The 23101-nt window shown below is 39.9% G+C and overlaps 2 protein-coding genes across 5 annotated transcripts in view; one reads left to right on the top strand and one right to left on the bottom strand.

The window, feature by feature from the left end:
• Window positions 1–10601, bottom strand: part of LOC143299623 (protein MCM10 homolog) — a 42344-nt gene extending 31743 nt beyond the window's left edge. Inside the window, exons 1-6 of the mRNA XM_076612916.1 lie at window positions 10540–10601; window positions 8887–9022; window positions 7645–7746; window positions 7080–7220; window positions 4702–4785; window positions 186–395 (exon numbers count right to left, since the gene is read on the bottom strand). Coding sequence (XP_076469031.1) covers window positions 186–395; window positions 4702–4785; window positions 7080–7220; window positions 7645–7746; window positions 8887–8899 — 550 coding nt within the window. The 5' untranslated portion in view covers window positions 8900–9022; window positions 10540–10601. The remainder of the gene's footprint in view (window positions 1–185; window positions 396–4701; window positions 4786–7079; window positions 7221–7644; window positions 7747–8886; window positions 9023–10539) is intronic.
• Window positions 10602–10822: 221 nt separating this feature from the next.
• LOC143299927 (regulator of nonsense transcripts 2-like) overlaps window positions 10823–23101 on the top strand; it is a 61416-nt gene continuing 49137 nt past the window's right edge. For 2 of the 4 annotated variants that reach the window (XM_076613468.1, XM_076613464.1), the window contains exons 1-9: window positions 10823–10869; window positions 16073–16705; window positions 17661–17747; window positions 18650–18839; window positions 19235–19279; window positions 20163–20247; window positions 20768–20844; window positions 21444–21524; window positions 22356–22508. In XM_076613468.1, the coding sequence (XP_076469583.1) occupies window positions 16566–16705; window positions 17661–17747; window positions 18650–18839; window positions 19235–19279; window positions 20163–20247; window positions 20768–20844; window positions 21444–21524; window positions 22356–22508 (858 nt within the window). In that variant the 5' untranslated portion in view covers window positions 10823–10869; window positions 16073–16565. Of the gene's footprint in view, window positions 10870–10993; window positions 11127–15572; window positions 15636–16072; window positions 16706–17660; window positions 17748–18649; window positions 18840–19234; window positions 19280–20162; window positions 20248–20767; window positions 20845–21443; window positions 21525–22355; window positions 22509–23101 lie in introns of those variants that run through there. The other 2 variants (XM_076613467.1, XM_076613465.1) reach the window with 2 other exon arrangements.

Genomic DNA, 23101 nt, shown 5'->3' with positions numbered 1-23101 from the left:
ATATGTAACATTTTCATGTGCTCCACGGGGTTTCCAAAACATAAACACTTCTTGTCTTGTCGAAAGGCAAGGTAAAATGATTTGTGTCAATGACAATGCACACACACACACACACACAACATACCAGCACCTAGTCATCCATGAAAACACATTTGTACAGGTGTGTTTTAAGACCCTAATTCTACCTTGCAACTGTTTCACATGCTGGGCATCCTCTTGTCTGGTGTCGGTGTTGTTCTTGTTGTTGCCCGAACCAGTGCCAGAACTTTTCTCATGTCTGGGGGATTCCGGCCCAGCGGCCACAGTGCTGCTGTTCACAGGTTGGGGTTCGCTGCTAGGGTTGAACCCTGGGGCTGTCTCCTGGCTGCTGTCTTTGTTGTTGCACTGCTCTCCTTCTGGGGATGACAACATACAACATGAGTGAAGGACAGCTAGCTGGTTAACCCCTTCACTGCTGCTGACAAGTATGCTCATTAGAGAACATCTGTCACCTCACAAAGACAGCTTACGTTCAGGACAGTAGTCACCATTCTGTATTTAAACTTCTTCCTTTGAGCACTGCATTACTCTGTACAGCAAAATCAAATTCACCAGAAAAAACAACAAAAAAGTAGCAAGTAATGTTTCAAGTCCTAAAACAATATCCTGAACAATCAGCCAAAAACTGAGAAAATGATCAGGAGATATACCAGTCTTGATCAAATAAGTGATTTTTCAGCCACCAAGAGTTATTTCCCTTCTTTTAATGATGTCATGAGCGACGTCACTATGTACGTACATAACACCAGTCATGGCACTCAAATGGGTCAAAGAGTGCAACAAAAAGTAACTGATTGCATTTCAGATACACTGATCTCATTTCAGCAAATTCAGCAGTCAGGGGGTTAAAGGTGTTCCAACTGATATTATCATTATTATTATTTATATAGCGCTGAATCTTGTGCAGAGATAAATCAAAGCGCTTTCGCACCAGTCATTCAAATGCGTGCATAACTCTAAAACTGGAAAAAAACCCACTGAAGACAAGGAAGGGGCAGGGAAGGGAGGCTATTTTGGGAAGAGGTGGGTTTTAAGGCCAGACTTGAAAGAGCTCAGTGTGGAGACCTGTCGAGTCGAAAGACAAAGTTCATTCCAAGGTCCAGAGACAGAGAAAGAACGGCAGCCAAAAGTTGATTGATTGAATCTGGGAATGCACAAACAGAGTGAATCTGAAGCCAATCATAGAGAGCAAGATGGAGTGTAAGTTTGTTTTTTGTTGTTTTTTTGTACAGCAGCTTCATGGTATTTTATTCACATGTACACTCAGCTTATTTTGTGTTCACACCAGTGCAGCATCAATGTAAACAGCAAGTTTCATCTCTGTCACATTTTACAACAGCCACGTTACCATTTGAATAAATGTTGTTTTCTTTTCAACTGATCTGTATGGTCACATACAAAGTTGTCCCAGTTCATAATAATTTAGAATTTGTGAAATGAAAAGTTCTGACTCACTGAACTGAGAAAAAGACACACTCAGCCCCCCCACCCCTCTCCCACCCTCTCTCTCTCTCTAAATACTTCTAGCCATTTTCATCTGCACATTTTATGCAGCTTTATTGCACATTAACACTTTCACCAAGTCATACTTAAACTTCCACCCACACACACAACCATGCATTCAATTAGATAATAATCTTGGTCTGTCTGTCTGTCTGTCACTCTCTCTCACGCACACATAACCACACAGGTTTTGTAAGCATACATTATATGTATTAAAGAGAAAAGGTCACTTGGTTCCATGTGTTTCAAATGATAGAAAACTATCAGCAAGTTATATGCGTTAACAAACAACACAAACCATTTCCACTTGGCATCAATGCCAACTCTAGTTAGAATGGCTACAATGGACTCTGCAGATTATATTCATTACTTTTCTTACATTTGGCAGAATAAGTTTCAGTTACACTTTTAAGGTATCAAATAAAGCTTGCGGACTGATCCATATAATGACTGTCCTATTCATTTACCCTGCCATGCAGGCAGCCATACTCTGTTTTCAGGGGTGTACATGCTGGGTATGTTCTTGTTTCCATAACCCATCAAACACTGACACAGATTACAGGATCTTTAGTGTGCATATTTGATCTTTAGTATGCGTAAACACACAAAGGGGGTTCAGGAACAAGCAGGTCTGCACATATGTTGACCTGGGAGATGGAAAAAATCTCCACCCATTACCTACCAGGCGCCGTTACTGAGATTTGAACCCGGGACCCTCAGACTGAAAGTGCAACGCTTTAAACCACTCGGCTATTTCATGTTTGAAAACATTTCTTAAGGTTCTACAGGACAGTTTTTGACTCACTTGTGTAAACAAAGTGAGTCTATGTTTTAACCCGGTGTTCGGTTGTCTGTGTGTGTGTGTGTGTGTGTGTCCATGTGTCTGTGTGTGTCCGTGGTAAACTTTAACATTGACATTTTCTCTGCAAATACTTTGTCAGTTGACACCAAATTTGCAATAAAAATAGGAAAAATTCAGTTATTTCCAGTCATCTTGTTTAAAACAATATTGCACCTCTGGGATGGGCACTAAAAAAATAAAAAAAGAAGCCTAAGTATATGCAAACTGTATTTACTGTTATATTTATATTTTTTGTATTCTCTAAACTTGACACTTTGACCTCTTATTCTGACACACCAACAAGAGGAGTCATTATTATCATTTTTTGTTCAAACAGGAACTTCTTTTGCTAAGCATGGAATTTTAATTTATTTTGCAAACGTTTTGGTGCAGATAGTAAATGTGACCAAGCGCGCTATGCTTGCTCCAACACTATTCACGCACAAGCCACAGCAGACGACAGTTTTCCCTCATAACCCGCGCACAGAATGTGTGACGTCACTCCGCTTACATCATTTTGTCCTCCTCGCCAGACACCTGCTCACAGCTCGCCCAATGTCGCATCCCGGTACGTCATTGGCTGAGAGGAAACTTGTGTTTCTGTTCCACAGTATTTAATTAATAGCTCTTTTGTTAGATCAGTAAACTACTAGTATTATATACTGGCAGAATCGTCTTAACTCCATCTTTAAATTTATTCCATTTATGTTTGCCTACGTGAAACTGATTTAACGCAGTTTGTAATTTTCAGCGACGAGCTCGTTAAAACTGACCCTGTTCAGGTGACTTAAATTAAGATTATAAATTTATCTTAAATAACCAACACTTCATTTTATACTCATTATAAAGTAGGTGTTGAGCTCTTTCTTTTGCAACTTATCCGACGTAAATCGGTTCAGGAATCATTTAGAAATCTGTCACTGAACACCTTTAAACAAACACAATTGTCATCGGATTCTCCGTGATTAGTAACGATCTGCTTGCAAGCACACGTGACGCACTTTGCGGTCCGCTAAACTTGCATAAATTGGCACAGTGAATGATGAGTGGTCATTTCATACCTGGTCAGTCATCTGACCAGAGCCTGCTCTCTCTCTCTCTTGCTGTGTCGCGGGCAGTGTGTCGTGTGTGTCCCCACAACAGCTGACACCTCGCTACGTATCGCTGTAAGTACTAGTGTGTAGAATGTGTTGATTTGTAAGTTGTATTATTCGACACAGTACTTGTGTTTATATGAGTATGTTCAGTTATTGTTTTGTTCAGTTAATTCTTTGTTCAGTTATTGCTTTGACAAGTTAGTCACAGATCGGCTATGACTGATCTAAATAATTGCCATGTCGTCATCTGCATGGAGCAGTGTTCCATTTGATTCTTAACGTCACAGTCAGTGACGTCTCTGGACACAGATAGTTTGTTCCAGAATGTTGTAGTGAGTGCGTAAAGTTCATTCACCACTTAATGGTTAAGCCATGGTGGTTCTTCACTTACTATCTGGTCTATCAGTTTGCCAGTATAATATCAAAGCCACTGATTCTATTATCTTGTTTATTATTCATGTATTATTTTACATGCTGATATCAATTGTACTGCTACAGTGTGCTCAGTACTCTAAGAGGTGTGTAGTATTCTGCTGTTGTGATTACAAGATAGTGTTGGATTAATTGTTTCAATCACTTTAACTGAGCTATTTAAATGTATTAGAAATGTCATTTGATGTCAGCGTTTGGTCTTCACACATATGCATTATGTTGTTGCGTATCCCAAACCCGAGTGATAGTCTTTCCATGTAAAATGTATCCATGTGCTTTACTGTTCACTTGTGTTGACATGTTGTACTAATGACATTTGTTTGTGTCATTCCAGGCACTGTCTTCTTCTCTTTTTATCTTCTCTTCTCTTCTCTTCTCTTAGGTTTTCTTCTCATCTAATATTGTAAATAAAACAATAGAAAAACCCATTTGTGACTGGCCTCTATATGTTCCTGGCCTGTGCATGGGATCTTGTCTATCCTTCAATTAATCATATTTAGTTAAGTCTTTTGTGCCGTACCCTTCAGTAACCACTCGGTACACGGCTACATAAAAAAGGGAAATTACTCTGTAATTAATGCTAGGGGACTTAATTTATCACAGTGAGTCTTGAAGGCCTTGCCTCTCTTGTTCAGCCTTGATATAAGCCTGTGTGGTTGGCTGGCTATTTCATGTTTTAAAGATTTTTTCAAGGTTGTACAGGACAAATGTTTACAGTTTTTAAACCTTGATATACGTCTGTGTGGTGGGCTGGACTCCAACTTAAAGACACAATGACAAACAGCATACCCGGTTCACTGTCGGAACTCTCGTCAAAGAAAGCAGCAATGTCCTCTGCAGTCACCTGATCCTGGTCTGGCTGACCTTTGACCTCTGAAAAACGGGACACACCATTGGTGGTCTGCTTTGCACTTCATTTTTTAAAAACTATCTACATCATAATAATGCAGCAACTACTACTAATGATAATAACAATTGTACATTTGTCTGTTTTTCACTTCATTTTCTCATTCCTATATAATAGTAACAAAAGTAATAGTAGCAGTAGTAGTAGATTATACAGATCTTTCAAACCACTCTAATGCAATTCCTACTCAACTGAAACTGAATTCAAAGGGAGAAGGAAAGGAGAAATTTGGGCTGCTCTCCACAGGAAGAGCACGTTACCACAGTGTAGCTCCACCCTTTCTTTCTCTCTCTGCTGGTTTATAAGTTTTACTATCAAAGTGGTCTTTTACGCAGAATTTTGCCAGGTATAACCCTTTTGTAGTGTGGGTTCTTTTAAGTGTCACTTTTTCATATTATCCAAACCACTAGCACCAAGACTACTACTTAAAATGACGTGGAGGGGGAGTAAAGCTCCAGGTCTAAATATGGGGCTTGAACCCATAGACATTCACTTACTAGCTGGGTCATCACATGACAAACTGAGAATTTCTAATGATCACAAGATGGGAAAAGGGTGGAGATTTTTCCGATCTCCCAGTGCAACATATGTGCAGACTTGCTAGTGCCTGAACCCCCTTTGTGTGTATGCGCACGCAGAAGATCAAATACGCACATTAAAGATCCTGTAACCTATGTCAGTGTTTGGTGGGTTATGGAGACACGAAAATACCCAGCATGCATGAACCACGACAGAGTCATCGGCAAGTCGATGTTGGTCGTGTAACGGAAAGAAGAAGAAGAGATGGAATATTAACAAAAGCATAACAACAACAAAAACATTTCTTAGCCTTGAGTGTGAGTCATGCTGCAGAGTTTTGAACTTTTTGGAGTTTGTCAACACATTGTTTGGGACAGCCAACAAGAAGAGCATTTCCATAATCTAATCTACATGGAACAAAAGAACAAACCAATGTTTTGTGGTTTCTGTGGTTAGATATTTGGCGAATTGAGCTGATTTGTCAGAGTTCTGCATATGCTGACCTACAAATGTGGTTGAGGTGTATGTCAAGTGTCATATCATCTGAAAACATATATCCAAAACTGTGTGCAGATGCTGAGAAAGGTATAACTGAGGTTCCTACCAGGATAAAGGCTTAGGCAAATCAGAAAAGGAGTGCTTTGAGTGAATGAGAAGTGCTTTTGTTTTGTTATCATTTAGTTTGAGTTTGTGATCTGCCATCCATGATTTAACATCTGTGATGCATGACTGTAAAGTCTGTTGGTTCGATCTATTTCTGTAGGGTGACAGGTTCTATAAAGCTGTGTGTCGTCTGTGAAAGATTGACTGAAAAGAAAGTGACTCTGGATGGGTGTATGAAGAGATTTGGAGCAAGTGATGAAGAGTATAGGACCTAAGACAGAGTCCTGTGGAACTCAGAACAAAACAGGTGCTGGTTGTGATGAGTGATTGTTGATAATGACAGTCTCAGAGATGCCAACCCCTGTCAAGTGTTTGTAGGAACAATCAGGAAATTTGGTAGGAACTTTTGAATTTGGTAGGAATACTCAGACTGAGCCGCATCAGCAAACATTCATTTTATTACTAGGCATACAAACACTTTGGTCCTGATAGAAATGTCAAAATCACGCACAGTACAACAAGCATGCGAGTTCCCCAAAATGGAGGAAATGATGCACGGATATTTTTCAGTGTACGTTTGGTGAAACTTCTGTTCCCGCCGCTGCTTCTTTACAGCTGACGCATCTGTGGCACTGTGTTGCTTCCCTGGTCTTTGTTCGTCTTGTTTCTCACAATGAGAATCCATGGCTGACTTCTGTTTTGAGCTGCTGTTTCCTTCCTCGCACTCCATAGCTTAATCCACCGGGCACAGACGTTTGACCGAGACGCAGCTTGATTAGCCACATTCTCTTGTTTTGGCAAATGATAAAGCTGACTGGTCCACTCAGTGCTGTTTCAATGTAAACACGCACACGATTAGCTGAGCATCGTCACGTGAGACCAAGGTTAGTAGTGACTGCCCTGGCCTCGTGACTGACAGGTCTAGAGCTTCTGGGAATTGTTATGACAGGTAATGATGTGACCATGCTAAGTAGTTGAAAATGAACTTAATCAGAACAATTTTGATGGCGGAACAAACTGTGATCAAGCGTAACAAAATACAACGAAATTATAACAGTTGGCATCTCTGCTGTGTGGATTTGATTTATAAGTTTGCTAAGAGACAGCTTATCCAGAAACCCCACAGCAGTTGTATTACCTTCCAAATCAGAATCCTGGTCCAGCATAGATGACAATGCTTCCATGTCCATCTCCTCTTCCTCTGCAGTGTTACTGTCGATGCCACCATTGCCAAATGGACATGGGTTGTCTTTCACAGCTGGTGAATTTTCTGTGGCAGCTTTGTGAAAGAAAATAACAACATAAGTGCTCAACTCTTACAGTCAAACTTCTATGATTGGCAGGAAAAACTCATGTTCAAATAATAATGCAAAAGTCAATACATACTGTTGTATTTCATGCCATCATAGTAGACAATACAAATTAGTTTATATCACACAAGAAACTCAGCTTTATCAACACAAATTTACACAAGACACATACAGTGATGATACACATGCTCACAAGTTTAGTGCGCATGAAATGGATTTTGTACATACCTCCGATGCCCATCATGACAATGTCAGTTTTCAATCAAAATAGAAAATCTACGCAAATTTACTGTTTCAAAACCTTATCAAATGTAACCAGTATTTTACTGACTGAAGTTGGTTTCTACATCTCTTTGAATGTAACAGGCAACATGCCTTCAGTCTGTAATTTACCTGCAGCTGGTGAAGGCTGCTGACTCACATGGTGGGCAGAGGGACAGTCCTCAGAATCCTCATCCAGCAGTGCGGACAGCGTGTCCAGATCACAGTCATCATCTGTGAGGGAACAAAGAGGAGAGTTCAAGGCCACAATGAAGTGAAAAATGCATAAAAACGCATGCCTTTGCAACTTGCTTTCCATCTATTTTATTGTATTATTGTATTGTATTAGACTATTAGTATTACTCTTTTTTGTCACAACAGATTTCTCTGTGTGAAATTCGGGCTGCTCTCCCCAGGGAGAGTGTGTTGCTACACTGAGAGTGAGAGTGCCACCCATTTTTTAATATTTTTTCCTGCATGCAATTTTCTTATTTGTTTTCCTATCAAAGTGGATTTTTTTCTATAGAATTTTGCCAGGGACAACCCGTTGTTGCCGTGGGTTCTTTTACCAAAGCTAAGTGCATGCTGCATATGGGACCCCCATTTATCGTCTCCTCCGAATGTGTGCTCAGATTCTCATGCTACCTATGTGGACGCGTTACCTCTAGGCCATTACTCCACTATACTCCCAGATCCTTATGCTCAGCTGCTGATTCTTGAGTGCTGACAATGCCTTGAAGAAACAAAAAAGTCCCAAGGGCAGCACTCTTTCTTCTATCTTGGCCCAGTGGTGTGGAACAAACTGTCCTTCTCACTAATCTCAGACCGCCACATGGATTCTCTGGTTTAGTATGATTAAAAGTCTCTCAAAACACCCCCTTCCATACTGCCTACTATCTTATTGACTATTGTGCTTCTTGATCTTCTGCTAACAAACATCATGAGATGATCAGATGCGCAGCCACAAACTAAGCATGTCAATCTTTACCTAAAATGTAAATCTGTAGTTTCAATCACTTGTCTTGAGTTCTAACACTGAAGCAGGGGCCAACCAATGTGGACTGATTAACAAAGAGCTTGTCTTCATACATTCTCTCACTATTTATAACTTGTGTTAGCAAAGGAATTATCCATTGATCTCCCCAGTCCCTGCCTGAAAGTATTTCAGCTAAGCAATTAAAAAAAAAAAAAAAAAAATCATTGACTGAGTACTTGTAGAACTTCACTCTTTATCTTATTTTTCAAAATGTGTTTGATTTTACTTAAGATAAACATACACAAATATGATTCATAAATTCATGCATGTACAGACAGTATAAAACCTATTTAATACTACTGTTATTTAGTGTTAAACAAAGAGAGAAATGATCATACCACTGCCTGCCATATCTTGTGTGCAGATAGGGTGTCACTGTGTAAATTTCTTGAAATTGGAAGTGATGTCAAAAGTTGTTCTGCTGTTTACAGCAGATCACTGGTTAGCATTCCAGTCTGTGCTTTTCTGGGTAACCTGCAGAACAAGAGTAAGTATATTATGACTTGTGTAGCCATGTACAAAACAATATTTGTAATTCAAAATAACTTACAGAACACGATAACAACATTGACAACAACAGTGACCAGAAATGTTACTGCATCAGAATCTTTAACCCCATGACTGTTGAACCTTGATCAGTGACATCATTGTGGTGTTTTAAGTGCAGTTACAAGTTATTTCTTTATGTGTACTCCTGGATGGTGTAACTTGCTGTCATTTTTCAAAACAACAACAAATAATCCAAAGAGGAAGAAGTCCAAATAATGGTGACTGATGTCCCGACCTGTATCCTTCACCCATGAGCACTCTGCAGCAGTCAAGGGGTTAACTGTGAAGCTCATGATAATGGCAATCAAACGCTGATGACCTGTTCTGTGATCATACTCAAATTAATAATAATCAGAAAACAAATGATTGGAAGATCACAATGTTTCTGGGTGCTGGTCTGAGTCTGACTGCTAAATGTGAAGGGGAAAAAAGGAAAAAAAGAAATGAATCTGAAAAGAACAAGAAAATAAAAATACTTGAAATTGCAGACACAACCAGAATAGAACCTGGCACTATCACATTGAAAATCCTAACCGCTTTGCTATCACAAACCTGTTACCTACAGTGTATTTGTTTGTCTATGCATATTTAATGGGGAGAGGGGAGCACAAGGAAGGAGGGGGTTGGGGGGAGGGGCTGCATACATGCCTGTCTCCTGTGCTGTTGTGTATATTGTGGGTGGGAATGCATGCAAAAGGTCACAGTGTGTGTGTGTGTGCGTGTGTGTGTGTGCGCACGCACGTGTGTGTGTGTGTGTGTGTTGTGTGTTTGCATACTGTATGCTTGCATATTTATGCTATAATTTATTACTATACATGCACATTTGACTGCATCTTTCATAGTCCTGTATTGCAATGCCTACTTGAATGTGTGTGCATGTGTGTTTATGGATTTGGGTGTGAGTGTGTGTGTGTGTGTGTGTGTGTGTGTGTGCATGTGTTGAATGGCATAAGTTGGATGTGCAGCTTGTGTCACACTGTTCATGTTCTTGCAGCTGGTATTCAGTGCTGTCATGCGTCTGTCAGAATGTGTGTGTGCGTGTGTGTGTGTGTGTGTGTGACTGTGTGTATAAACTGTATGTGTGTGCTGCCTCAGTCGGTGTGTGCGTGCGCGCGCGCGAGCGGGATGTATCTATTTTGCTCGTTTCTTCTGTGATCAAAACTAATGCCAACCAGAAACAGAAAGAGAAAAAAGTGCGATATAGCAATGTCTGATCAGAATATTTTTTTTCCCATGAGAAACATGATAGTTTCCACATCATTCGAATACGCGTTGACGACCAAGCAAAAATATGTTAAATTCTGTATCCGTATCTGTAGGGTACGTTGCTATCGCCACTTATGACATAAACGCAACGGTATTTTTATGATATTTCTACAAGGCCACTGACATGACAAACAAGGGTAATGTCCAAAAGTCATATTTTCATTCGCGACACATACTTGATGCACTGAGGTTCATCGACGATCATGCATTGGCCTCACCGCACGATGTTCCTGTTTGCTTTCCGCGCCATCGTGAGGAGCTAGAGTACTATCTACATTTTCGAACATCTGAAAACAGGGCGACCGCTAAACTGATTTCTTAGCATACTTGCACTAGAAGATTATGATGAATGACTACATTAATGATGATTATAGTAAAAATCAAAGTCTGGAAATGTGCTACAAATAAGAAAAATCTTAACTATTACGAAAATTTGTCTCGGTTTAATATTTCGTGCGACATCCGGTTTCCATCCGGCCAGCTGAGATTTCGCTGCACAACGTAAGGTAGAAAAACGCTTGTTTTTTATTCTGTTTGTTTTGTTGTGCGCGGTGTTTCTTGTGAACATATACTGTTACGTGGCTCGCAAGTAACTCTCTGTTTGATCATGAGAGTATGCTTTTGATGGGGTTTTGTGATAGGGGAATGATTTGATTCCCTGTTCTGTGCAACTGATAACCGTTTAGACTTTCAGTTTTACTAGTTTTCGTTCTGACACACGATTATTTTGTTTGAACTACTGTTCTTGAACAGTACACTGAAGGTTAAAGTTCCAGCAGTTACGTATTTAACATTTTTCCTTCTATAGTTCTGAGAAAACACGCAAACCCCCCTTATAGTCTACAGAATCTTCACAAGGATGAAGGCGGTAGTCAAGGGAAAGAAGAAGATGACCTGAAATAGTGTAAAGTGATCTAATTTCGACCGGTTGAGTCACCTGCTTTGGTTCTCAACGCATTACTATGGACTAACAGCATACCAGTTTGATTCGCACAGTCAGTAACTTTTGTCAGACTGTCTGTGATCAACCTCGGTGGAGCGCCTCAGGTCCCGAATCTAACTGACCAGCACATCTCCCCCACCCCTCCCCCTCTCTCGACCCCCTCCCCTCCTCCACCACCACCACTCTACCTCACCGCCAAATCCCAAACTGCCAGTTCTACAAAACAACCAAGCTAGTGGAAACCCCCAGTTCTATACACATCAGAACCATCAAAGAAAGAAGAAATAGAAGAAGAATACAATGCCTGTCGTGTTTCTATGTGCTATTTTTAGTTCTGCAGAAGCCGTTAAAAAATGTTGGTATGCTTGATCTAAATCCGACCAGGTGGATCTAAACCCGACGGTAGGCATTACTGTCAACTGACAGCATATCAATTGGGTTCACAGACTGTCTGTGATTGTAGAATGTCTGTCATGTTTCTGTGTCCTATATTTAGTTCTGCTGTTAAGAACGTTGGTGTGCCTATCTAAATCCGACCATGTTGATCTAATGCCAACCAGAGTTCTAAATATGTGAATCTGCATCTGGATATGTATGTTGCTGGGGCTGAAATTGACTGTAACTGCAACGGGGAGGGGTTTAGTGGGGGTTCTGCACAGGAGTGGATCAAGTGGTGTGGCTTTGAACCGTTTGCCTGAAGTCAGTTGACATGATATCACCGTTAGGCAGGTTGTTCCACTCCCTTCTTGTAAATGCGCATGTGTGTTTGTGTGCATGCATGTGTGTTTGTGTGTTGTGCAGTGTGTAAGTATTGAAAAAGGGATCACACGCACACACACACAAACACACACACATACACACACACACATATATATATATATGTGTGTGTGTGTATCATCCTTATACCAATATATATACACATGTTCCACCACTGGAACTGGAAACCAAACCTCATCTGCTGAGGCAGCCTCGTTCGGGCATTCCTCACTCCAATCCTCAAATGCTCCACCTGCACGCGTGGCTGCTGTGCAGGCGGATCTGTCAGCATCACCATTGAAGTCTTCCACCCCTCGGTCAGCCTCTGTGTCGGCCGCGCTGACCAAGGGGGGTGCCTCCTCCGACCTCCTCTCCATAGTCTCCAAAGCCAGGAGGGAGGGAACAGAGACTTTGTATGACTTTCGATGGAAGAAATGGCTGAGTTGGTGTACAGCTCAGAACATTCCCCCTACTAACCCTATGAGCATGCAGCTGGCCAACTTTCTGGCTCACTGCTCCTCGGTTCTCAACCTGTCTGCTAGTTCGGTGAGAGGGTACAGGTCTGCCATTTGTACCACTATCAAACAGCTAGGTGGTCCCGCTTTTGAAGCTGATTTCCTGCTCAGAGAAGTGGCTAGGGGCGCCTCTCTGAAGGAAGCTAGGAATCCCAGAAGAGTGCCCCTCTGGGACTTGTTCCTGGTGCTGGATTTCATTCGAAAACAGCCCTTTGAGCCATTGGGGACTATTCCTTTTGACCTGCTCACTCTCAAGACCACTTTCCTTCTGTTGCTGGCCACGGGCCGTCGTAGAAGTGAGATTCATGGTCTTAGTGGTATGCCACAAGATCTAGCATTCCACAGAGATGGTTCCATCACTCTTCGTTTCCTTCCAGAGTTTCTGGCTAAGAACCAAGACCCCGAGGTCCCTTCCCTCTCTCTGAGGGTCAGACCTTTGTCTGATATTCTTGCACAAGATGATGAAGATAGGCATCTCTGCCCCGTTCGGTGCCTCAAATACTATTGCAATAGGTCTCGCCATAGGCGTTCTTCTCAGAGGCGCCTTCTCATCTCCCTCAATGAGAATTACAAGAAAGATATCGCTGCAGGCACCATTTCCCGCTGGGTTTCCCAAGTCATTCGTAGAGCCTACTCTCATGCACACAATGATCTCAGTTGTCTTAATCCCAGAACACACGAAGTGCGGGCCATAGCTACTTCGGCTGCTTTCCAGCACTCGGTACCACTGCAGCATGTCTTGGAGGCAGCCTTCTGGCGGTCGGAGAATCCCTTCATCAACTTCTACCTCCGGGATTTCCGTATGACCAGGGCTGACGGTTCCAGGGGGATTTCCTTTGTCGCGGCTAACACTGCCGTCTCAGTTTCAAGGGCTCCCCATACGAACCAGTAGGCGTTGCCCTCCTCCATTTGCTTTAAATTCTGCATCAGTTTGACATGGTACAGTATATGACACCAAAAGGAGGAGTTTGTATTATACTCCATGTTTGGTGTTTACATATACTTACCATGTCAAACTCGAATGCCCGCCCGTCCGTCCCCGCGTCTCCGCCGTGGTTCTCATGGGGCATTTTCGTTCATGGCCACGGATTGATTCAGCGCTTATAGCTGTTAGAGGCGTTTGATTGGCTAAGAGCGGGCCAGACTAAGAGGGGCGTCTTTTCACTGTTAGCCGCGTGAAATTTGGCCAAACAGAGCAAACCATAGGCCTAGTTTGCATCAGTATGACATGGTAAGTATATGTAAACACCAAACATGGAGTATAATACAAACTCCTCCTCTCACAAATAATGTCCACTTCACATCTGAACTGGTTGGCATTAGCTCCACCAATTGAAATAATGGATGTAACCTCGACTGATTTTGTCTGTCATTGCCTGGACAAAAATAGCCTTGAAACCAGCTGAAATATAATGTAATCACTTCCCAGACTCCTGTTCTATCCATAGGTATGTGAGACAAAGCTGGCGAATCAACTGTTTTTAAATGGTAACGCGACACTTGCCAACCTAGTGCGTTGACATCACAGCGATTTGGTGCCAAAACTGTTGTCATGTAAGTCGCACACACATGGGGCGCTTTTCGCGCCACTATACGTCACCATCGGGTTCCTGTGATGTTCTCATTGGTCCAACAAGATGATCAGTTTATTTCGTTGGCGAACTGAACAGGGATTTCCCAGGCTGCTGCCATGAATTGATTGGCATTGCTTATCATGGGAAGAAGGTGACTGTGTAAAGCGGTCAGGTTTAGATCCATAAAAAATCGGTTGGAATTAGATCACCTTACCCCATAAGCGTTGTTTTGTGTTGAGCATGAATGTGCGTTTGAATGATATATTGACTCGTACAATGCATGGGGCCCCTTCAAATGGGCATATTCGTCGTTCTGCATCATTCTATATATTTAGATGTGTGACAGGCATATGGAGCTAAGTAAAACTATAGTGTCATAAGCTACCTAATCTTGATATACTGGTGAGTACAGGGTGAGCAGGCTTTTCAACTGACAGCGGATTCTAGTTAAACTTAAGGTTAAAGGTATTACTAGAGGGTGCAGTTACTAAGCTGATTCAGTATCTGGCAGGATGTTCCAGAGGGAAACAACTCTGTTTCAGAAGAAATTTTCTCCAGCATTGAGCCTATGTCGGTTCTTCTGGACTTCAGAACTGTTTCCCTGTAGGTCTCAACTGCAGGTGAACCCAAACTTTGGCATGTTGATGTTGTAGCTTTGGAGGAATATATATATATATATATATATATATATATATATATATATATATATATATATATATATATACCTTGATCACATCACCTCCATGGCACTGGTGTTCTACTTCAAGACTTGGTAGCCTCAAGACCTACAATCTCTCCTGATGGCTTGTCCTTCAAAGATGACAACAGCTTTGTAGGTCGGCGCTACATGTCCTCAGGGTTTTCTGTTGTTTGAGTCATGATAATGTGATCAATAATGTAAGTACATCACTTTGACACAGTTTGTGGAAAAGTTCCACTTTTTTTTCAGCTTAAAAGATGCAGAAAGTCACACAAACAACAAAGACCAACGACAACATACCTAAGTATTCAACCCATATGGACCACTTGTTGAAGAATGACCGTGATGTTTTGGTCTTCATATTATCAGTACCACTGTATCAGTCTCTATTTGCCAAGATGGTAAAAGTAAAGATATCAACACAAAAAAGTACGCGTTACATGTTTTATTTTTTGAAAAATCTTGCGAGTTGAGATGCATTTTTGGCATACCTTTCACTTTTTTGTTTGCCAGTTTGAACGTTTCAGTAACTTTCTTGGGAAGCACACAACAAATGCTGCCATAATTGTTTTCATGGTCCACTACTTGATCTCCTGAATTTGGTTTGAATTGAAGATAATTAGTTTAATTTCCCGTAACTTCTCCAAATGATGATTGTCATGATTGCCATATAGTGATAGATCATAGTGCTTTATTTCCTTATGTTCTGTACAGTTTGCAGGCACAGATATAGTGTTGGCCAGTGACAAAGAATTCTGCAGGATATAATATTGCCTTTGTAACTGTAAGTCACGTATCTTTTTTTGTTTTTGTTTTTTTTGATAAGATATTTTTATGTGATGTATTACGTCTGCATTATTTAGCATTTTATTTTTGTACATCGTAAACAGGGAAAAAAAAAATTATATATATTATCTCACTGCGCATAAATGTGTGTGTGGACACGTATGCATGTGGGTGTGAAATAATTTTAAATATGCATCCAGTGAAGTTTGTATTGTATACATCAATAATGTCAATAATTGTTTGCATTGACAGCTTGTCGCAACTGGAACCCAGGAAAACAAACTTGTTTTGTGGAATTTTTGTAGGAATTACCTTTGTGTAGTTTTGCTGATGGTGAACGGTGTTTTTGATTTTTTTTCAGGCGGGAGCGTTTGTTTGTTCTTGAGGGTCTATCTCTACGGAATTCCAGAAAATCCTTGTGTTTTTGTGTTGCAGATTTCATTGGGGGTTTTCAATACACCGTGACCAGGTTTCTTCCAACTGTTATGTGACTCAAAGCTCAGTCCATGGCAGTCTGAATAAATGGCAAAGACTGACATTTCTTTCTGGACTTATTAATGTTCCATTGTTTTAATTTTTTCCAAAGATTGATTGTTACTGTTAGCAGCAATCAAAACATGGATTAATGTTTCTGTTTTATTGTGGTTTATATATATATTAAAAAAACAACAACAACAACAACTCTAAAGCATTAAACTTCTAAAGTTTATTTTGACTCTGGGAAAGAACAATTATTCATTCACATTAGGAAAAAACAAATTGCTGATTCCACATTATGCTGGACTCATTCTCGAAAATAATTACACATACTCGTTTGGGATCCATTCCAACAAATTTCAGGAAGAGAAACAGATAGCTAGAGACCAGAAAACAGTCTGTTTATTCCTCAGTATTGTACAGGAGTTGAGAGAATTGAGTTGACTGGATAATGTCGGAGCGAGGGAGAAAAGGCGGAGAGGGAGGGGGCCGGCATGGAGAACGTCAGAAAGGGGACAGCAAGATGGAGGTGAAGCCACCAATCAGAGAAGCCGGGGACGGGCCAACGCCCACCAAGGAAGGAAGGGAGAGGTAGTTATAAGTTACTGCACTGCAGGCACAGATCACAATAATAATGGTAATGATAATAATTATGATACAGATCGATGTTTACACCTCCTAGGCTGGGAGCTTCTGGTATTTACAACGAAAGCATCAAACACGCCGTACAGTGATACACAAACAAGCATGTGCACACACAAAAAAAAACCACCCCAAAAACCACCACACAAACATGACCCACAGAAGTATGGTAGGCAGGAACTGAAGAGGAGTTTTGAGAGACTATTTAAACTGAACCGAGGAAGCCATGTGACAGACCGAGAAGTGCAGTTTGTTCCACACTACTGGATCATAGGAGAAAGTGCTGACCTAGTGATTTTTTGTTTTTGAGGAACTGTCAGCACTCTTGAAGCAGTAGCCAAATGTAAAGATCTTGAAGGTATTGCAAGATAAGTTTCATGGCTTTGAAGCATGTCCTGTCGCCTTCTTCAAGCACAAAATTACTTTTAGGAGTGCAGTTATATCATTGTAAGATACATGTATTAAGCTGTGTTTATTGTGAGAATGATGCACATGTCTTGGGTGAAGGTTTATGCCAAACAAAGATAGTTCTTGAAGTAAACAAAAATAAGAAGTGACACACTTTGAAATATTTGTGTCCTGATTTTGTTTTCTACTAACAATTTTTTTTTTTATTATATCAAAATAATAGAATTTCTTATTCTAACAATCTTTTTAGAGAGCTAGTTTGCTGGGTGGTGGAAGGGGGATGAGAAAAGGAATGTGGTGACTTCAATCTGGTATGTCCTGTCTTTTTATGCACAATATATTTTAAAAGTGTGTAAATGTTTTATGTTTTACATGCAGCTGAAAGACACTTTTCCATGTTTTATGGACAATTTAAGTGGTATCTTACAGGATTTTACATCCACAGTCTTCAATTTTTGCTGTTTTACTTAAGTTCATGTAATCATTTTGTTAACAGATACAGTGAAAGACGTTATTCTGCTCAAAGAGGACGAAACAACAATCAGTCATACAATGATGACCGTAACGACCGGAGAGGGGGCAGGTAAATTATTGTCTTTTAGAATTTTATGTAAATACATATTAAACAAAGCAAGCATAGAAACTCATATAAACAAACAAAAATTCCATTCAAGTACAATTCTTTATGTGTTTTCATGGAGATATACTTTCTTTTGTAGTCGACAGATGTTCATTTGTCACATTTTGTGTTTGAGTTTTTTTATATTCTTCTAGTGTCTGATGCATCCTGTGGCATGTGTCTCTATCACTCACTCATTCATTTGTGTGTGTGTGTGTGAGAGAGAGAGAGAGAGAGCATGTGTGGGTTGGGGTAATATTTATACATTTTTCTTTGGCATGCATTATTATGCATCACTGTGAATAAGAATGATCTTTCTTTCCTTCTTTTATTAAAAAAAAATTTTTTTGTTAATTTCTTTTTTTTCTCCCATTCTTCTTGTCTCGGTGTCAGCCACATATGCAACTTAAAATCTATTGTCTCAACTGAGGTAGGACAAATTACGAAGAACAAAGCATGCATCAGCCGTACAGAGTCACGGAATTGAGGAAAAGTCAGAAATATGTTTTACCTTTCAAGATCTGGAAATACTTTGGAATTTTACTGAAACCCTTCACCAGTACCATTCAACAAAGAGGTGAATGCATGTAAAAAAAAACCCCAAAAACCCAAACATTTGAAAGACCAACTCGTGATGAAAATGGTACATCGACACCAGGATATCTGCCAGTGTCTTTTGTCATTGGTGCAGCAGATGATTTTTCGGTTCAGTTTGGCTTTCTGTATGGTTTGAAACATGTTCAGTCTGGTCTGGAAAAAGTGTGGAATTTTGTTTGGTCACAAGGGTGGGAACCCTGCACAAGGAAAACAAAGCATGCACTTGAAGGAGCATTGTTTTTCACCCTGGTCTGGGCTGTGATTTTCAGCTCCACATCCGGAAGACCATCTGGAGGCAAAGAGGGACGAGGAAGCTTCCGGAACGATGAGGACAAGAACGCTGCCAAGAAACAGCAAAAGGAGGAGGAGGAGAGGAAGAAGAGGGAGGAGGAGCAGAGACAGGAGGAGGAGAAAAGAAAAGCTGAAGAGGAGCAGAAGAGGAAAGAAGAAGAAGCCAGAGTCAGTTGGACTGTTTGTGCTGTGTTGTATTATTAGGTTTTTGCCACAACAGATTTCTTTCTGAAATTTGTGCTGCTATCCCAAGGGAGAGCACATTGCCTTATTCTGTTGCCAGCCCCCTACCAGACCCCCATACCTTTTTTTTTTTCCTGTGTGCAATTGTATATTATTATTGTTATTTGTTTTCCTATGAAAGTGGATTGCACAGGAATTTGCTGGGAACAATTTTGATGTTGCTGTAGGTTCTTTTACATTTGCTAAGTGCATGCTGCATACTGGACCTTGGTTTAATGCCTGTGGGTAGAAGAGAGTGGACAGTTTAAACTCATTCTTGCCTGGCCTGTGGATACAGTTAGTATAACTATAAGATTTTTTTTTCTTTTTTTTCATTTCAGAAAAAAGAGGAAGAAGATGCTGAGAAGGCAAGGGTTGAAGAACTGGTAAGTGATGTATTAAGGATGATGATTATGATACATTGAGTTTGATATATAATGCTTTTTAAATTAATATTTTTTTAAAACTTCTTACAATAACACATCAGTCAGACTTTAAGCACACTAGAATATGCACACACGCTGGGAAGAAACAGGTATGGATCCTTAGAATACAGACACGGAATGGAGTGCCTTTATTATGTGGAGACTGATTGAAAAGGAATGTTTTTATTTTTGTTGTAAAGGATGTGAGTGAGGTGTTGTGACAGACGAAAATGCAGTCAGTGTAAACATAAAACTGAATGAAGATAGCAGAACATAAAGTGTTGAAGATTCTGCATAAAAATAATCATTGGTAATTTTGGTGTGGCAAGCTCTACATGGAATGTATACATTGGGCATCAAACATATATACATATACATTTGGCATCAAACAATCAGGTATGAGATTCTTCAGACAGTAGCCAAGAATCGCACTTAGGACAGATATGGAAAAGGTCATGCTTCTTATAGTGTGCATGTGATTATGGTGGTAATTTGGTGAATCCAGACTGATAGAGAAATCATCAGTCTCTCTTGTCTCTGACAATAAAATTAATGGTGCTTAAAAAAAAAAATTGTTTCATGGTCAGTATGATACTGTCCAGAGAGAAGAGTTCATGATCATTAACAGTATTTTAGATCTCATCCTTTTCACTTTCTGTATATTTGTATTGCATTTTTTGGATCATAACTGAAATCTTCATGTGGAATTATGTCTATTGTCCATTGTCTTTATGTTTTGCAGTTTGCTTGTATCTTTATGTATCTTCAGTCACTTGCTCTGCACACAAATAAACTGTTCTTGCCTGAGGAAGCCATCACACAAACTTCTGCTATATGTTTGTAGAAAACACTGGAAGAGTTCGTCAATGAATGTCGCGAGAAGGCAAAGTTCAAGACTGAACTTCGAGAAGCAAATATTGCATCTGCTGGTGAGTAGGAGGTTTGTGTGTGTGTGTGTGTGTGTGTGTGTGTAATCTATTTTTCCAATAACAATCAAGATTGAGTTGTTGTTTTTTGTTTTGCTTTGCTTTTGTTTGTTTGGCTTTTTTTTCTAATGAAAATATACTTGAAAAGTAATTAAAAAAAATTTTCCCAAAATTCCCAGACATTTTTTTGTAATAAATTATTCCAAAACAATACTAATAATGGATATTTAAGTAACGCTCTGTCCAGAAAACTGCTCTATTTGCTTTACAGAACACATGATATTGTCCATAACATATTACTTCAAAGTTACATTTACACACTAAAATATACTGAGAAATTATATACACATACAAGCACAATAGTATGCATACAAATGTAAATTCAACAAATGTAAATTCAAACACATATGCATAATAACACCCCTCCTCACACATGCATACACACACTCACACATTTTTTTTTATGCTAGGCCTGTGTCCTAAGCTTTTGAATTTTCAGATGAATTCCTGCTTCTGTTTTCAGACAACCGTCCTGATGAGTCATTTTTCACCCGGCTGGATTCAAGTCTAAAGAAAAACACAGCATTTGTGAAAAAATTGGTAAATTTTTGAAAATTATCTGATATCATCATTAGTACTGAAATGTGTGCGTTTGTCAAAAAGAAATAGATTTTCTTATTGCTAATGTTGTAGAAGAGCAAGCGGTGTGTTGGTTTGAAAAGAAAGTGTTTGATATGGAATGTTTGGACTGTTGATGATAGCTTCCAGTAGTGTTGTACATTGTTTTACCACATAATGCTTTGCCATTATTGCAAAAACAACCGCAACAACAGCAAAGTATTTCCACTCACTTGAAATCTCTGGGTTTTTTTGGGTTTTTTTTTACCCAAGATACTTCATTGGGGACAAAAACAAAGTCATGGAAGAAAAAAAGAAACACACACACAAAAAAAGGATCAAACTAGAACATTGGTACCGAGATATCCACTGATCTCTTTTGTCTGCGCTGCAGCAGGCAAATTTGATATTCATTTTAGCTTTGCTATTGGTGTAAAAAATTTTCAGTCTGGTCTGGTAAAAATATGGAGCTTTGGTCAGATCTGTGGGAATGATGGTTGTGGTTTGTGCAACATGATTTGGTGTGGTTTGATAAGGTAGTTTGGATGTGATGGTCACATGTTGAATGTTTGTTCTCGCAGCGTCTGCTTTCTGAATCGCAAAAGGACAGTCTGGCTAAGGACTTCAATGGACTCAATCTGAGCAAATATGTTGAGGAAGCCGTAAGTTTCTCTTCTCTTTCTACACTCATATATGCATAGATGTGTGTGTGTGTGTGTGTGTGTGTGTGTGTGTGTGTGATATGTAAGCATGCTCAGCTGCAAAAATGGTTAACTGTCACAAGTTAATGTTTGAGAGTTGTGAAGAAGATGGAAAGGAAGTTCTTGCCTTGAAAGACCCCCCGCCCCCCACGCTCCCCCCCAAATAAATTGATGCCTCTAGACCATCGGGGAAGAATGCAATGAACAGTGTTTACAAGGACAGAAAAAGAAAATTAGCTTGTGCGCTCTCTTCATGTGCAAATTCTCCATCAGTCATGGTGGCCATGATGATTGTCATCACATTGAATCAGAAAAGAATATAGTGCATTCCTGAAAATTGTTGAAAATTTCTGTTTGTTCCTGATTTTTAAAACATCTGATTCTGAAAGTAGATTTATGGGTAGGCACATATGCCAGTAGATAATTATTAATTTTTTAATTGGTTACTTTTATGTGAAGTGTCTGTGACATTTTATTTTACTCGAGTAGATGAACTTTATGCTATGTGTGCAATGTGTAGTTTTTCAATTTTGCTTTTGTTTGTTTATATCTGTTGATTCTCTTTGCCATTTTTATCTTTTAGGTAGATTTGTAAGTGATTGTGTGGTGTACCATTTTTGTGTTGTGAATGGTATGTGTGAGGTGAATCGTTTTATCTCATCTGTATCATATCTTGAAACTGTTATGTATCTGTTTTTCATCGAAAAGTGTGGTGAGTCTGCCCTTGAAAGTGGGGAACCGTGCTAAATAAGCCTCCACATTACTATAATTATTATTATAATTCTCCTTCAGGCTTCAGCAATCTCGGAAGCCAAGCTAAAGATGTCAGACGTTCAGACAGCGGTGTACCTGTGCAGTCTGATCCATCAGCGCTATGCAGACTTTGCCCCATTTCTGTTGGAGAACTTCCAGAAAAACCTGCTGAACAAGAAAGACGAGGGAAAGGTATGCTGCTTTCTTTCTTTCATTTTCCCCCCATTACAAAGAACATTCTGTTCTTTCAAAAGCAAAGAAATTACACTTAGATATTTTGACACCACACATTAATCATGTGATGTAGATCCATGTTGATGTACTCAACAAACATTTTCATTACTTTCAAGCACATTAACACCAAGTATGCTCCCACGCATTTCAAAGACTGACAACAACAGCCACCTCTCACCCATGCACAACTGCATGAAACAACACATATACAGACCATCACATCCAAACTTCCTTAGCAAATTACACCAAATCATGTTGCACAAACCACAACCATTGTTCCCACAGATCTGACCAGAGTTCCATATTTTTACCAGACCGAACTGAAATTTTCAACAATTTTCAGGAATGCACTATATTCTTTTCTGATTCAATGTGATGACAGTAACATACATCTGCACATGAAAAACAACACATATATGTGTATCCATACACCAAGACAGTACTACAAATTGCAGGTATGAACACACACACCCAAAAATACCCTACACTCGCACACACATGCGCACACGCTTGCGCGCAAACACTGCCCGCGCACACAAACATCCCACCCA

The sequence above is a fragment of the Babylonia areolata genome, chromosome 25 (genome assembly GCF_041734735.1).
Source record: "Babylonia areolata isolate BAREFJ2019XMU chromosome 25, ASM4173473v1, whole genome shotgun sequence".
NCBI classification, from domain to species: domain Eukaryota; kingdom Metazoa; phylum Mollusca; class Gastropoda; order Neogastropoda; family Buccinidae; genus Babylonia; species Babylonia areolata.
This window is presented reverse-complemented; position numbering and strand designations above follow the sequence as displayed.